General features: G+C 41.2%; 1 protein-coding gene and 1 long non-coding RNA gene across 2 annotated transcripts; one reads left to right on the plus strand and one right to left on the minus strand.

Annotated features, from left to right (window-relative positions):
- Positions 1–33: 33 nt before the first annotated feature.
- On the minus strand, positions 34–10,530 carry nt5dc3 (5'-nucleotidase domain containing 3). Its single transcript, XM_026175496.2, has 14 exons — positions 10,133–10,530; positions 8,943–9,127; positions 8,416–8,490; positions 8,266–8,321; positions 8,069–8,159; positions 6,925–7,062; positions 6,053–6,113; positions 5,789–5,891; positions 5,049–5,150; positions 4,824–4,905; positions 4,639–4,725; positions 1,567–1,707; positions 1,373–1,437; positions 34–1,265 (listed from the first exon to the last, which is right to left on the minus strand). Exons 1-14 carry the CDS (start codon positions 10,422–10,424, stop codon positions 1,004–1,006), a joined length of 1,740 nt encoding a protein of 579 aa, XP_026031281.1. The 5' UTR covers positions 10,425–10,530; the 3' UTR covers positions 34–1,003.
- A 1,461-nt stretch (positions 10,531–11,991) lies between these two features.
- Positions 11,992–12,893, plus strand: LOC145430159 (uncharacterized). The gene is made up of 3 exons (XR_013910597.1): positions 11,992–12,121; positions 12,207–12,318; positions 12,399–12,893. It is a non-coding gene; the product is annotated as an uncharacterized LOC145430159 (long non-coding RNA).
- The last annotated feature ends 2,096 nt before the right edge of the window (positions 12,894–14,989 follow it).

The raw sequence follows: 14,989 nt of genomic DNA on the forward strand, positions 1-14,989 counted from the left end.
CATGCCCTTTTAAATGACGACATAATCACTGGGTTAGGATCAGGCCATTTCCAGTTTAATAAATAATGAAATAGACCGTAAGTAAACACTTCATAAACACATCATTTAAACTACAGACCAAGACTATGAGGTCATGGTTGTGGCCACTGTAATTTTCCCTTTGATATTCCTTTTTTAAAAACTCCAGCATATATATATATATATATATATGAAATATAGCCACGGTTACAGCACAAAACATTTTACTCATCTCCTACAAAAGTGTCAAACCTAACAAACCCAAAACGCAGCTTCCTTCACACATCAAAAAGCAACATTCATGCTAAATATAGCGATGATGTTCAATTTTTTTTTTCTCCTGAGAAAATTGAACATTTCTCACGTGCTAAAATGAGACATACAGGCTGTGCTGTGTGAGAACTCCTAAAACTATTAAACGTCTCAGAACATCAAAGTGCAGTTTGCTTGACAATGTGCAGCAAATAATGACATCAACGGAGATTGTGGCTGGCAAATGTTTTTCTGAAAAAGCTAATTGCAACAAAGTTATATCAGGGTGTTGCAAAAAGTAAATACTGCAGTAACGTAAACAAAGGGATTAAGGCAACGCAGTCTGTAATGTAACTGTAAATATCCATTACACCCACAGATGCAAAGGACATAAAAGGCATAGATGATTTGTGTGCAATTCACAGCTCGAAATAGGAGAAAACAAAAACGGTGCGTGACTGCCCCCTGTTGTTTGTACTGCATAAAATCATCTATTCGTTTAATTAAACAATTCTGTCAAACATAAACTACTCATCTTAAGACTTGTTGTTTTACAAGGACATAAATTACTAATTTAAAGCACAAATTTCATAAACAGTTTACATCAACTGTCACCATTGGAGCTCACTTCAAAATGTGGCATGCTGAAGAAAATAAAATTAAATAAATGAACGAATGATTGAGATCATTCAGCCTCTGCGTTTTGCTTTTTACGGTGGTTTTCTGTTGCTAATCACACTCTGCTTTGGTCCTGTGGAGCTGGAGAGGAGGCACCTAAACCGGCAGAACCGTGCTCGGGCCAGTAGGAGGCTTCGTGCTGCAGAGGAGTACGGCGAGGGAAAAAGGTGTGCTGGAAGTCGTAGTTGAGCAGGCAGCTGATGGAGGCCATGTAGATGTCAGCGAAGCGCGAGAGTCGGCGTGAGAAGTAAGTGGGGTTGTGGTATGTTCGAAAGAGACTTCCAAACTGAGCATTGAAGATGTCCTTGGTATGAGGCCTGTAATATATGAAAACACAACCATCGAGATATGGTTAGATCGATTCCACAATATCTCTAAAAATTATCCAAAATGGTTTTAGATAAGTAAAACATTTTGTTATTACTTCATGGCTTCTCTTTCTTTGATCCACTCCTCGACCACAGCTCGAGACGTTGGATCCCTGTGCACCTGTTAGAGAGCAGTGCATAAATGTGAACCAAAAAAACTTTAAGAATGAAATTAAAGTTTATAAAGTACAATAACAATAATAATACAAATAAAAGACTAAGAGGAGGGATGATATACTAGGTTTCTGACCTGCATCTGTTCAATAAGTCCAGTCAGTGACTGTAACCAGGTCATCATGTGGACGTACTCTGGTGTATTCATGATCTTAATCTCCTTCCTCAGCTCAGGAATGATGGCACCCGTCCTCCAGCCATGTTTCAGTGTTAGATCCTGTTGAACAAAAGATCAGTAGATCCATCTTCATGATCATGATAGGCCAATAATTTAGAAATATACTCCTTCAGTCTGGGGCTTGAGCCGTGAATCTTTAGCACAGGGTATGGAGGAAATAAATCATTTGAGTCTGTCGTGTGCTCCTCCATCACTGTCTGGTATGGTGCAGCCACTAAACAGGACAGGAGCAGACTGCAGCGGACTGTACGGGCAGCAGAAAGGATCATCGGTGCCCCCTTGCCCTCCATCCAGGATCTGTACCTCTCAAGAACCAGGAAACGGGCAGGGAAAATCATCACAGACCCCTCACACCCTGGACACAGACTTTTTGATCTGCTGCCCTCTGGCAGACGGTACAGAAGCCTGCAGACCAGGACCACCCGACATAGGAAAAGTTTCTTTCCCCTCGCCATCTCCCTTCTTAACAGTTGACCTGTCACACTGCTTCCACTGCCAGACTGAAACTGCACCTTATGTACATTTTGTAGTATTCATTCCACCTCATTCATTTCTGTATTTTATGTATATAAGTTTAGATTAGTTATTTATAGTTGGTTTACACAGCTTTGTGTGTGTGTGTGTGTGTGTGTGTGTGTGTGTGTGTGTGTGTGTGTGTGTGTGTGTGTGTGTGTGTGTGTGTGTGTTACATTGCTGTGCTTGTGCTTGAGAGCCACCATCTACTGGAACCAAATTCCCTGTATGTGTCTGCACATATTTGGCCAATAAACACGATTCTGATTCTGATTAAACAATAATAAACACAGAACACACAGTGTTTCAGTACTTACGGTAGTATGTCTAAGTAAAGACAGATAACCAGAACTAAACTATAACAATTTCATCTGCTAGTTAAGAGGAACATGACCTCTGAAAATGCCATCTGCAACACATCCAAAGCGGGAACATGTTTTGGACTTGAGTAATTAAAAAGAGGAAACTCAGAAATGTTTCTACTCTGTGCCCACTTGCAGCAATGAGGTCATTCCACAGCCAGACAGCCTGAGTGTAAGCTGTGACTAGTGTAAACTACAAAATACCAGCTTCCATCTCTCTAAACAAGCAAGACGACATAACTGACTCCTGGCTGCCTGCCACCTGCAAGGCATCATGCCAACGATATAAAATCTACCTCTCATAATCAGCTTTTACTGCTAATCAAGTTTATACATATATGTAACCTGCTTTGTCCAAGCTGTTGCCAGTTCCTGAGTTACAGGCATGAAAAGATAAGAGGTGGTGATGTGCTGTGCTACTCATGAGTGAATTTCCCGGAGGAACCTACCCGAGGGATTAATAAAGTTCTATCTATCTATCTTTACAGCAGGTGTGTCATACAAACTTAAGTGATCACTTTAAAAACACATCAAATGTCAATGGGGGGAAAAAATCCTACTGGATATCTGTACTGATACCTACTGTGTAATGTGTTAGGAATGAAAGGAAGCCAGATCATTTGATGAAAATCAAAATGATCAATCTACACTCAGTAGTTTGTATGGTGCCCATGTGGTTACATGCATGCCTGACAACATTGGGCCATGCTTCTAATGAGACAACGGTTGGGGAATCTCCCAGATCTGAACAAGGGCATTACTGAACTCCTGGACAGTTAACGTTCAATCTGGCTGCGTTGGATGGACTAAAACATAATGTCCCAGAGGTGTTCTGCTGGATTCAGATCAGCCGAACATTGAGGTCAGTCAGTGGTATCAATTATGTAATCCTCCAGGAAATGCCTGCATACTCTCACACATGAGGCATTGTCATGTACCAGGAGGAACCCAGCACCCACTGCATCAGAGTAGGTTCTCACAATGGGTCCAGGGATTTCATCCTGATAGCTAATGGGAATCATGGTGCCGTCGGCTAGCCTGTAGAGATCTGTCCCTGCCTCAATGGATATACCTCCCCAGACCTCACTGACCCACCACCAAACCAGTCATGCCGAACAATATTAGAGGCAGCATAACGTTCTCCACAATTATAAAGCCCAAACCAGACCCTTTTATGTCTGTCAGGTGCTCAGGGTGAACCTCATCTGTGAAAAGCACAGGGTGCCCTTCTGGTATTCTATGGCAAATGCCAATTGAGTCCTCAAGCCACTCTCATGGAGTCTGTTTCTACTTGTCTGGTCAGATTCACACCAATGGCCTGCTGGAGGTCATTTTGCAGCTCTGGCATTCTCATCCTGTTCCTCTGTATCTGCTCTTTTGTGCAAAAACAGATCTACAGCCCTGTCTGGCCCTCTTAGAGTAACTGCCTGTCTCCTGGAATCTCCTCCATGCTCCTGAGACTGTGCTGGGAGACACAGTAAACCTTATGGAAATTGCATGTATGACTGGAGGACTTGGAGGAGGAGGAGGAGCAGGAGGAGGAGGAGTGGGACTACTGCAAAACTAGTGAAAAACAGACAGAAAATATGAGGAGGGAAAAAAATCTCTGTGGCCTCCACCTGTAATACCATTCCTGTTTTGGGGGTAGAATTATTGTTGCTCCACTAGTGCACCTGTTGTTAATGTAATTAACATGAAAGCAACTAAAACCTATTAACAACCCCCTCTGCTACTTAACTGACCAGATCAATACCCCAAAGTTTAACTGACCTGATGCTGTGCTCTTATTAAAAAGTCTCCCTTTAATTTATCAGCCAAACCCAATGCAGCGTCTAAGTAACTAGGCTTCAGTGCATTTAGTTGTATATTTCAAACCCTGTTGTCTTCTTCCAGAACAGGTAAGACTTAGATTGTTGTAAAGAATAATCCAGCCTGAGACCTTTGAGTTCTGGGAAAACACACTAAATGGAGCATTATCAAAGCACTGCATGGTCAAAGCGGGGTTCCACTCTTTGTTTGTATTCATAGTACAATAATTTTTAACACTGCAGGCCTTGGTGTAGTTTTAATGCTTTGTTATAAATATGCAACTTACTGCCAAGTCGCTGTAGATGTGATCTCCAAAGTAGAGTACTTTGGATCCTCTCCAGCCGGTCAGCCTGAGGAATTCATAAAGGTTTCCCTGAATACCAAAGTCATACAGAAAGAAAGATTAACCATTTGTTTCATCATGCAGTGTATCCAGTGGGATTTATTAGAATTGTTAAATGAGCACAGTACCTGTTTATAGATCTGCCCTTTTTCCAGCCTGTGAATTCTGTCCCACAGCAGCACACCTTTGTCTGTCACTCGCCTGAAAGGTCTAAAACAAAACGGCAAATTGGATATTTAGTAAAGCGATGCACATTTTTATACAACGATCAACACAATGTAGCCACACTGGCATGTGTTATTTAAGTGCCCTAAAACATAACATGAAGATAGTATGAGAAGCATATTACTTACTTCCTCCTGTCATTAAAGAAACTAGGTTTATCAGCTTGAACAATGACAACATCAAACAAGTCCCTCCAGTCTTTTCCTACGATGAAGTTCATTCCTCGATCCCTGCAGCAAACAAAGATTCCGCTTTTTACTTTGTCAGCAACGCCTTAGAGCTCGTTATGAGGGTGCAATAACACTAAGCTTAGGGTTAGCATGTCAATGCAGCACTAGGCTAGCGTAAACTCAGTTAAACTTGCAAATTGGTCCACCTGTTAATTCATAAAAATGGAGGACAGTCAAATCCAAACCCAGCTGGGCACAACTTAGATTGCCTGTTAATTAAAATATCAACATCTCATTTTAACATTTACACATTTACTAACACAGTTATGAAGCCCATTCTTCCAATTACAACATTAATAAAAACACGAGATCGTGCACATTGTAGCACACATCAGGCCCATCCTGATAACTCAGTGTAACAAAATATTATATCAAAGACATAATTTCAGTGATTTTTCAACCTTTCGAGGTTGGATACGCACAAGCTTGTTATATTTCTGGAAAAAAAGACACTTCAAAAGGCTTCACAGTGAATGATTTACAATGAATTACAAACACCAGCCTGCTGATGTGTGTTTGCCCATCCATAAAACTTGGGGCATTATAAAGCGGCACCAATTAAACATTAGTACACCAATACACGACATTTTTAATTAATCACGTCAACAAACACTTGCACTCTGTTTGCTCTCACTTACACAAAGTCAAAAGGGCTATTGGTAATGAGGAACATCTTTTTTCCTTGCGCTGACAGCTTCTTCAGCACAGCGTGGCTTTGCTCACCATAGCAAATGTACTTCTCTGAAAAGAGAGAGGGGGAAAAGAAACCCTATGCTTTTAATTGTAAATCACAGCTTCATTAAGCCTAAATTGTGTTTTTATTTCTTGGCAACTATTCAGATGTGGCCATATCGTTTCTTTCATTAGTTCAAACTAAGTAATATAAATCAAAGTAAAATTACCAATATCCGCCTCCACAGCTCGGTACATTATGCCCTTGACATGAACATCCCTAATAGCTTCCTGTGAAGAAAAGTAAACAGCCCTTAGCCACAAGTTATAACTTCAGCGACGCTATGTTAACATTCAGGTCCAATAGCAACTTTGCTGTGAATATAAACAGTTGACTTAGAAGCACAAAGCAAGTGCATCTGTGAATACAAATGAATATCAAGAAAGAAAGCCCCAGAGTTTAGTTTCTTTGGTGACACACTGAGAAAGTGTTTGAATCAATGAGTGTGCGAGTAAACTTTCCCCTGAAATCCTGATCCCCTCAGGGAAAACTTAGGATGTTTAACATATACAAAGATTGTTTGATGCACAAAAGAAGTAAAAAATAATAAAATGGGCTTGAAAGTAATTAAAAAAAGGAGGAAGGGGGTGTCCTTGAGCAAACATGAGAAGCATTAGCGGAACAGAGAGTCAGTGTGAGGACTTTTTAAAGACAGCGATCTGACAAATACCCTACAGTGTGACACAGAACTGAGAAGCCCACCATGACAGTTGGCCTCAAAGGGAGAACGCAGATCAGATTTTTCGCCGGTCTCCCTGTGAAGTCGTGGAGCCACCAGAGAACAGACGCACATGGCTGCAAGCGAGCATGCTTGACTAAAATTAGACATTGCTTTTCAGATCTAAATATAAGATGGAACCGAATGGCTGGAGTACCACAGCGCTCCCTGGAAACATGTAAATACAGTTACAGTCATGAACATGTGGCTGGATTTATTCTCATCACACACACACTGGCCTTTTTCGAGATCCAATCAGGAAAAAGAGAGTGCTGTTAAATCATTGCATTAAAACAAGGTACAGCGATAACAAGACAGCTGACCTTTACATCTTTGTAGAGATGGACTGGCTCATAGTCGATGTTGTGCCTCATGAAGAAGTCGTTGACACACGACAGAAGGGTCATCTCAGGCAGGGAGAATATGTCCATGAACTGTTTCATCGTATGGCCATGTGAACTCTGCATTATTAGAGCAGGGCGATATGACCAAAAATATTTATCACGATATACATTTGAAAATCTGCGATAACGATATAACTGATGATATAATTGACACTAGACAAAACACTTTACAACTCCTCAACTTTATAATTGCAAAAAAAACCCATCAATGTATTTTCACTTAAACAAGCAGCTGTTTTAAGTGCATTAAAGTTATATAAAAAATTAACAGTGCAAATGCAAATTCCTTGCTGACAGTTTAACCAAAAGGCATTTCCAGTGAAAACTGGCCGACATATCCTCAGCATAACCATGTATAATATCCACAAAACTTAAAAAGAGGTTATACACATACAATACGGTAATATTATGTTGAAGCACAGTACGTATCACTCCGCGAGGCTCCTGCCTACGATAACCGTAATGCTCCGACAATCCATCAAGCTGTGCGGCTTTGTAGCTTAGCAAAGTCGTACTGAAACATTTGACAGACTCTCGAGCGCCGTGTACGACATAAAATCATTTCGAGGTCAGTAAACACAACCAGAATTCATAAACAAGGTACACGGGATTATAAGGGGCCCTGTCGATTTTCAGAAAAATCAAAGGATTGATTTTAAGTGTGCCGTATTTTCCAAAAAACACGGTAATAACGACGGCCCGCTAGCCTGCTCTACCAAAAATAGTGTTTTGTTGTGTATCTGACGGATGAAAGCCAAACCAGTTCCACACCACTGAAGTTGCAGCATTTTTACAAACCAATTCTGGTTCATCCGTTTCATTCAACGATCCGCTTTCGCTCTTCTCATTCTGCGTCGCCGCCATGTTCATATGTAAGCAAAGGCACGGTGCATGCCCGTTTTACCCATGTTCTGTCGCGATATTTCATTTTCCTATCATTGCCCAACATTATACCGGTATTACCGTGAACGGTATGATATAGCCCAGCCCTAGTCATTATCATAATTATTATGTTTGTTACAGTATCTGTGTGGAGACATGACAGTGTGGAAGTGCTGATCACCTTGCCATAGAAGTCACTCATGATCTCCAGAGGAACATGGCAGCCTTCATACATGGCAATTACTTCTTCGTCAGGAACTGGATGAAGACCTCTGAATCAAAAACATTAAACAATGTAAATTCCTAAACAGCATGTCATTTGTATCGTCATATAAATGGTCACTACTCAGACATGGAATTAACAAAGTGCACACATACCTGTATACAGTTCCCAACTGGATATAGTGAAAAGCATCTATCTTCATCAGTAATGCCTAAAAATGATTAAATATAATCATCATACCGATGGTCCTCACATCGTTCTTAGATTGTCTAAACAGTTTAAGACAATGGAAGCTCCACTCTCACCTTTTGGACGTCATAGTGAAGTCCTCTTACAGCAAAACTTGGAATGTATTCGTACTTTCGCAGGCCCTCTGGATACTTTAAAAAAAACAAAGGTTTACATTTAGTGACAAGAAAAGCATTAGGTTTACTTAAAACCAATGAGCAACATAAATTACCCACAAAGGTAAATGTACTTTTGCACATGGAGCTTAAACAGGGTTGTAGCTTCTTTTAGACCTTAGCACACTGACAACCTTTAAGAATATGTTACATAAATTAACTTGCTTTGTTTTTAGCCAATGCACAACAACCACCGCCTCAAGACGCTTTGGATTGTTTGGTAAAGACCCTAAACCCAAACAATCAGATGACCCATACGAGTAAGCATTTGGTGACAGTGGAAAGAAAAAAAACTCCCTTTTCAAAGGAAGAAGCCGGACAGAACCGGGCTCAGGGATGGGTGGCCATGTGTGGGCAACCAGTTATGGTGGAGCGGAGGGGTGACTTAATCAGTAGTGTCAGGTTGTAGAATCATTCACAACACACACCCGGTGGTTAGTGACGAGTATGTCCCGTGCTATGTTGAAGATGAGAGTGTGGAGATGGCTGGAGTAGAATGCCAGAGTGTAGTCGTAGTCGAACCCGTAGATCTCTATGTCTCGCAGACTCATCTCATTGTTGGCAAAAATAGTGTCTGGGTCGACAGAGTTGGCAGTTATAACGGAGATCAGATCTGAGAAGAAAAATAAAAACACAAGAGCTTTCTTCAGCTTATTTGAATTCAGAAATATAAACAATAATACAGATGAGGAATGTATCTGTATATATCCTACCTCTTTCTTAACAAGTGGGCCAATCTCAGCAAAACTTTGCACAGACACATGTACAGCAATTATTAACATCTGTGTTTTTAAAAAATATTTATAATAAATTCTTGCATTATTGTATATATTTCATCTATAATTAATAAGTATATTGCCTACATTGACTGTCACGTCTATTTTATTTATAGCATTATTAAAATCATTTATAGTAATCGGAAGAAGTGAATATAAGTTTTTGAGGATCTGAAAATATGTAATTGTGACAAACATGTAAAAACTAATACATTAGAAAAGGGGGGGGGGGGGGGGATGCATTCATACAGCTCTTGATTCTATGCACCTAAAATATTTTATCTATCTCACATCCATGGCCAGTTTAGAGTCACCAACTCACCTGACATGAATGTCTTTGGAATGTGGAAGGAAGCTAAAACATGTGGAGGAAACCGGGAAGCTTCTTGCTGTGAGGCAACAGTGCTAATCACACCAACTCCCAAGGTTACTCTCATTCAGGAGTGGACAAAAGGTGTGTAAAAGAACACCTCAGTCAAACATCAGCACAGCGTTGATTTAACCCTTCAATGTCAACTTCCCAACAAATTCTGACCTTTAAAAAAGATCATTAATCAGTAATGCAATAAATAAAAACATGCAGGTTTTAAGGTTCCGAAATGTAGACATTGGGGATTTGTTAGCATCAGTGATACACAAATAAATCAAGTTACAGGTACAACCTATTTTCCACATTTAGAGTCTGCTGTCTGAGAAGCTATTAATATAGAGCAATGGCGAGATGTAGTTAGTCAGCAGGAAACACAAGCCATGACAGAGTTATAAAGAAACAGCAGCTTTGTATTTAGGGCAGGGCTGTAATTATTAATGAGGAGCCGCCTCACTGTGAACAGTGACCTTACCTCCAGTTTGTCTTTTGGTCTCATCGTAAACAGACCACAGCCTCTCTGTCGTGTTCTGACCGTCTAAGGAGCTGCTACAAACAGATGCTGCGCACTTTCCGGCTCTGGGCTCGTGGGAGAGTAGCTGACCAACTCCCTGGGACACCGCTCTGAAATTCCGTTTCCATAACCGAGACCTTACCGGATGGTAGTGGTGGTGTAACCCCTGTACGACATTACAAAAAATATTGGCCTTCTGCAGACAGTCCGTGTGTTTCAGAAGAGAACAGAGCGGCAAAGACCAGGGCGCCATAGCTTTGTTCAGAGCGTGGCGGACCGTGCGGAGGTTGCGGTGTACTCCCCAGCCGACTGCATGCGGCAACGGGCTCCCTCGGCAAAAACAGAAACTGTCGCTGTGTAGTTGCTCTTACGTCACTTCCCTGTTTGGTAAGGTTACGACCAGCCAGCCAATCAGGAGCTCGTGCGTTTGACGTTCAGTGCCTCCCATAGCCTGACTATATTTATAAATGCATATAAGATGCATATTTCTAATACTTTATGCTTGCTCCTTACTGCCCTTCCATCATTTGGGATCACAGGTAGCCAACACGTAGTAAATGTGTTATTAGAGAGTAGAAATCCAATAAAATATGAAAGCAATAAAAGACTGAATGCTGAATCAAATCTATCTATCTATCTATCTATCTATCTATCTATCTATCTATCTATCTATCTATCTATCTATCTATCTATCTATCTATCTATCTATCTATCTATCTATCCTTTTGGGACGAGGATTATCAGAAAGAGTTGTGTGTCTTTTAGCTTCTGTTTGTTCCGCTGCCCACATAAACATGTAAACAGAATGAGCAAGCAGTAGAATAATATGCACATTCGTGGGAGAAACTTGCACCAGTGTTTTTTCTATCATTTGTGTTTACTATAAGGTGTATATTTTAAGTCAGTAGCTAAATAGTGCCGCTTAGTGGATAAAGATCAGCACTCATTCGCTGTATGCTTGTACAGCATTGTCAAGATGAGTTGGTGTAATACTCACCGTCAACACTACTTAGCAGGTGTGTACGTGTGTTGCAGTACCCGGAGAGAACCCACGCAAACACGTGGAGAATAAGCAAACTCCACACAGAAAGGCCCCGGCCTGGGCCCTGTTTCAGGAAGCCGGTTTAGTGGAAAAACTGAGTAAGTATACCCTGAGTTAACGAAAACTCTGGGTTTTCGGTTTCACAAAGCGAGTTCAGCTGCAGCCTGAGTGAGTCACTATGACGACACACTCCGTGAAGCTAACCTGCCCCCTAGCAGGTTTACTACAACTAACCCTGACGTTCTCCGCCCCTTTGTCGGAAACCTGACAGTAGGAAGTGTCGGACATGGCGTGTCCCTTCCTTGAAGAGCCAGTAGATCGTGAAGCCCAAATTCTCCGCAGAGCTCTCCGCCGGGAGAGAGTGATCAGAGCGCGTTTGGACATTTTATCATGTCCTGATGATTGTCTGTGCGAACGTTACCGTTTCTCAGCACAATCTATAAGTTATTTGGATAACATCCTCAGGCCTAATATTGCTCATGTGACACATCGCGGACATGCTCTCAGTTCTGTACATATTATTTGTATTGCACTTCGGTTTTTTGCAAACGGGAGCTTTCTGTATAATATTGGTGACGCTGAGCACGTTTCCAAGGCTACCGTCTGTCGGGCAGTCAGGAATGTTACAGTTGCACTGAAACGTCTCCTGTACTCGTCTGTGGTGTTCCCCGGTCATAGACCCACAAGATTTATCAAAGAGGGATGCCACAAAATTGCAGGTAGCAGGATGAACAGAACTTAATTCATGATGTGGTGATACTTGAACTACTACTTAAATTTTACATTTATTCCCACGGTTCCCAGGCGTGATTGGCTGTACAGATGGCACTCACATTCCAATCATTGCTCCTTCAGTAAATGAAGGAGACTATGTGAACAGGAAGTCTTTCCACAGCATTAATGTACAGGTACATAGTTCCCTGTAGCATTTCAAACTAACAAATTATTTCATTATAGTAATGGATGCTAATTTGTGTTCTCTGCACTGTGAAGATCATATGTGATGCTGCCAACATTATCACAAATGTGGAAGCCAAGTGGCCAGGCTCTGTTCATGACTCACAAATATTCCGTGAATGTACACTGAGCACAAAATTTGGACATGGTGAGTTGAGAATACTTTAAAATATATAAAGACCAATTGCTTCAGGGACATTTGAACTGAAGTGTACCCTTCTGTCTTAGGAGAGTTCACTGGCTACTTGCTTGGTGATAGGGGGTATCCATGTTTACCCTATTTGCTTACCCCTTACCCTGACCCTGAACCGGGCCCACAGCAGCGATATAATCTGGCTAATTGCAGGACAAGAGCCAGAATTGAAATGACTATCGGAATGCTTAAGGCCCGGTTCCAGTGCCTGCAAAGACTCAGGGTCACCCCAGAAAGGGCATGTGACATTATTGTGGCATGTGTGATTCTTCACAACATTGCCACAATTAGAGGAGAACACTGTCCTTCTGAACCAAACATCAGCAGTGATCCAAACCATGAACATCCTGACCCTCCCACGGACATACAAGATGGAAGAGCAGTCAGAGACACCATATGTCACAATCATTTCTTTTGACCCATCACCTCAACATGTTGAAAGAAGAATAAACAGATTTTTTGTTCAACTGGCTTTATTGGTCACCTGTGTTTCCTGTACACAAAGTATTAAAAGATGTAAACCTCATAAAGTGTCTCTGTTGCTTCCTCCTCTGTAACAGCTGTCAATGTTTCTTCATTATTTTCCTGTAGTAAAGAAATTAACAACATTGCTGTTCTACTGTAAACTCATATAATCTGTGGAGTATTACTCACAACTGCATGTTGGTCTGGCTCAACAGGAGGCTGCACCAGATGCAGTACACCATCACCATCAACTGATAGAATATGAGGTTTATACAGGTCACTTATAACTTACAAGGGACCAAATGGCAATTAACAAACATACCAATCACCTTACACTTCATTGTCATTATGCTCTCAAAGACAACCAAGGCTGAGGGAAGGCAAAATCAGTCGGAAAATAACTTCACTACAAAATAATTCATTATGGTAAAGAGTTTATCAAATGAATGAGTAGCACTGCAAAGGTGACTGTGAAGAAAGGATGTATGCACATCATGTATTATTTTGAATTTACCCCTTATGTAGGCACTTGTGTCTTGCGGGGTTATTGACTCAGAGGATGTCCCCGCAGAGATGCCTTCAGCCACAGGGCGCCCACTGTTTTGGCTGAGGGCCAACTGCTCAGCCTCTGTGAGTGGTGGTGGTGGAGGACCCCCACCTGTTTTTCGGGCCTCCGCTTTTTTTCTGTTGGCTATAACGGGCCACATTTGAGCATACAGAGTAAGCAAATATGTACTTGTAATGTGCTCAGATAATTTCAATAAGTGCTTACAGAAAGGAAATTAATGTAGCCTCTAACTGCAATTGATTTACATCGGACAAACAGACCAAGCACTATGGCTCATAATACAATTACACCTTACCTGTTTGGACTATATTTTTATATTTCATTTTTACTTGCTGCCAGGCACGTTTGGGGCCTGTTGGGTTGCACCTGCGCTCACATCACATCACAAAATAAAATGTATAAAATAACAAATAAAATAACATATGATAAAATAACGTGTTAAATGGGTGGAAATCCCTCGATCAATGTTTATATTAACACTCACGCATTGACTCTGTCGGCTATGTTTTGCCATGCATGCTTTTGCAGCTGTGGCTGTGTTACTTTTTTCCGCGGAATTTGCATGTTATCGGCATATGCTGCCATCAGAATTTCGGCCTCAAGCGCTGTGAAATACATTGACCGCGCCTTCTTTCCCTCCGTCTCCATGGTGACTCGCTTAATCTGTGCTCCGCTTATCAGGGCTTTATGTATCCTCGTCCGCGCGCTTCACTTGGGGTTAAAGCAACTCCGCGTTGACTGAACTAATTGTTATCAGCCTTTCTGAAACCGAATATTCCGAGTTGGACAGTTCGGGGTTACTCAACCGTGAGTGTCGTTTTTCACTCTGAGTTTTCCAAACCGGCTTCCTGAAACAGGGCCCTGATGGTGGAAATGAACTCAGGCTTGCTGCGAGGCAACAGTGCCACCACCATGCCACCTTGCTGCCCCATATATCTAACCAACTAACAACTGCAGTAGCTCTATATCAATTTGACCTCCGGAATAATCTACTGATCTTGAGGGAGAGGTCAGAGGTAAAATGTGACATGACAGGATGATTTTTGATAAATTAATTCTTAAGCTGACCTTGAAGACCTTGGTGGATGTGAGCTACATTTTAATGGATTGTGAACATGACATCATCTACACCCCTACAAAGTTTTATCATAATTCATTCAAAACCTTTGGCACTATCGTGTTTACAGACTGAAAGTATGACGTGCACATATGCATGCAAACGCTACTAAAACTTTCACCTCCTATGCAGAGGTGGAGAGAAGGCTCAAGACTTTTGATCAGTGCAACACCAAAAGTCATTATTTCACCTCCAGATAGCTCACAATATAGCTATTAGGCTAATACAGTATGTGCTTCTTACTTTTTTAGCAGATGACATCACATCTATCTAATATTAGCTAGATGGACTAGCTACATAGCAGAAATTGTGAAATCCCATGTGAACAGGCTTAGAGTCTTATATCACTAGATACTCTGGGACTTTGCTAATTTTTCCAAATTCAAGGTTTATATCCAAAGACAACAAACATTGTCTGGTTCAGTTTACTCTATATTAATGTAAGTGGAAAGCTATTCCTTAATTGATAACTTATC

Source organism: Astatotilapia calliptera, chromosome 7 (assembly GCF_964374335.1).
Source record: "Astatotilapia calliptera chromosome 7, fAstCal68.1, whole genome shotgun sequence".
Lineage (NCBI taxonomy): Eukaryota > Metazoa > Chordata > Actinopteri > Cichliformes > Cichlidae > Astatotilapia > Astatotilapia calliptera.

Excerpts from the sequence above, each read along its gene's own strand:
- nt5dc3 (XM_026175496.2), bottom strand. The coding sequence starts at position 10,424 with ATGGCGCCCTGGTCTTTGCCGCTCTGTTCTCTTCTGAAACACACGGAC. Across the intron at positions 4,726-4,823 it reads AAGGGCAGATCTATAAACAG|GGAAACCTTTATGAATTCCT; the intron begins GTACTGTGCTCA and ends TTTGGTATTCAG. Across the intron at positions 1,266-1,372 it reads AAAGAAAGAGAAGCCATGAA|GCCTCATACCAAGGACATCT; the intron begins GTAATAACAAAA and ends CATATATTACAG.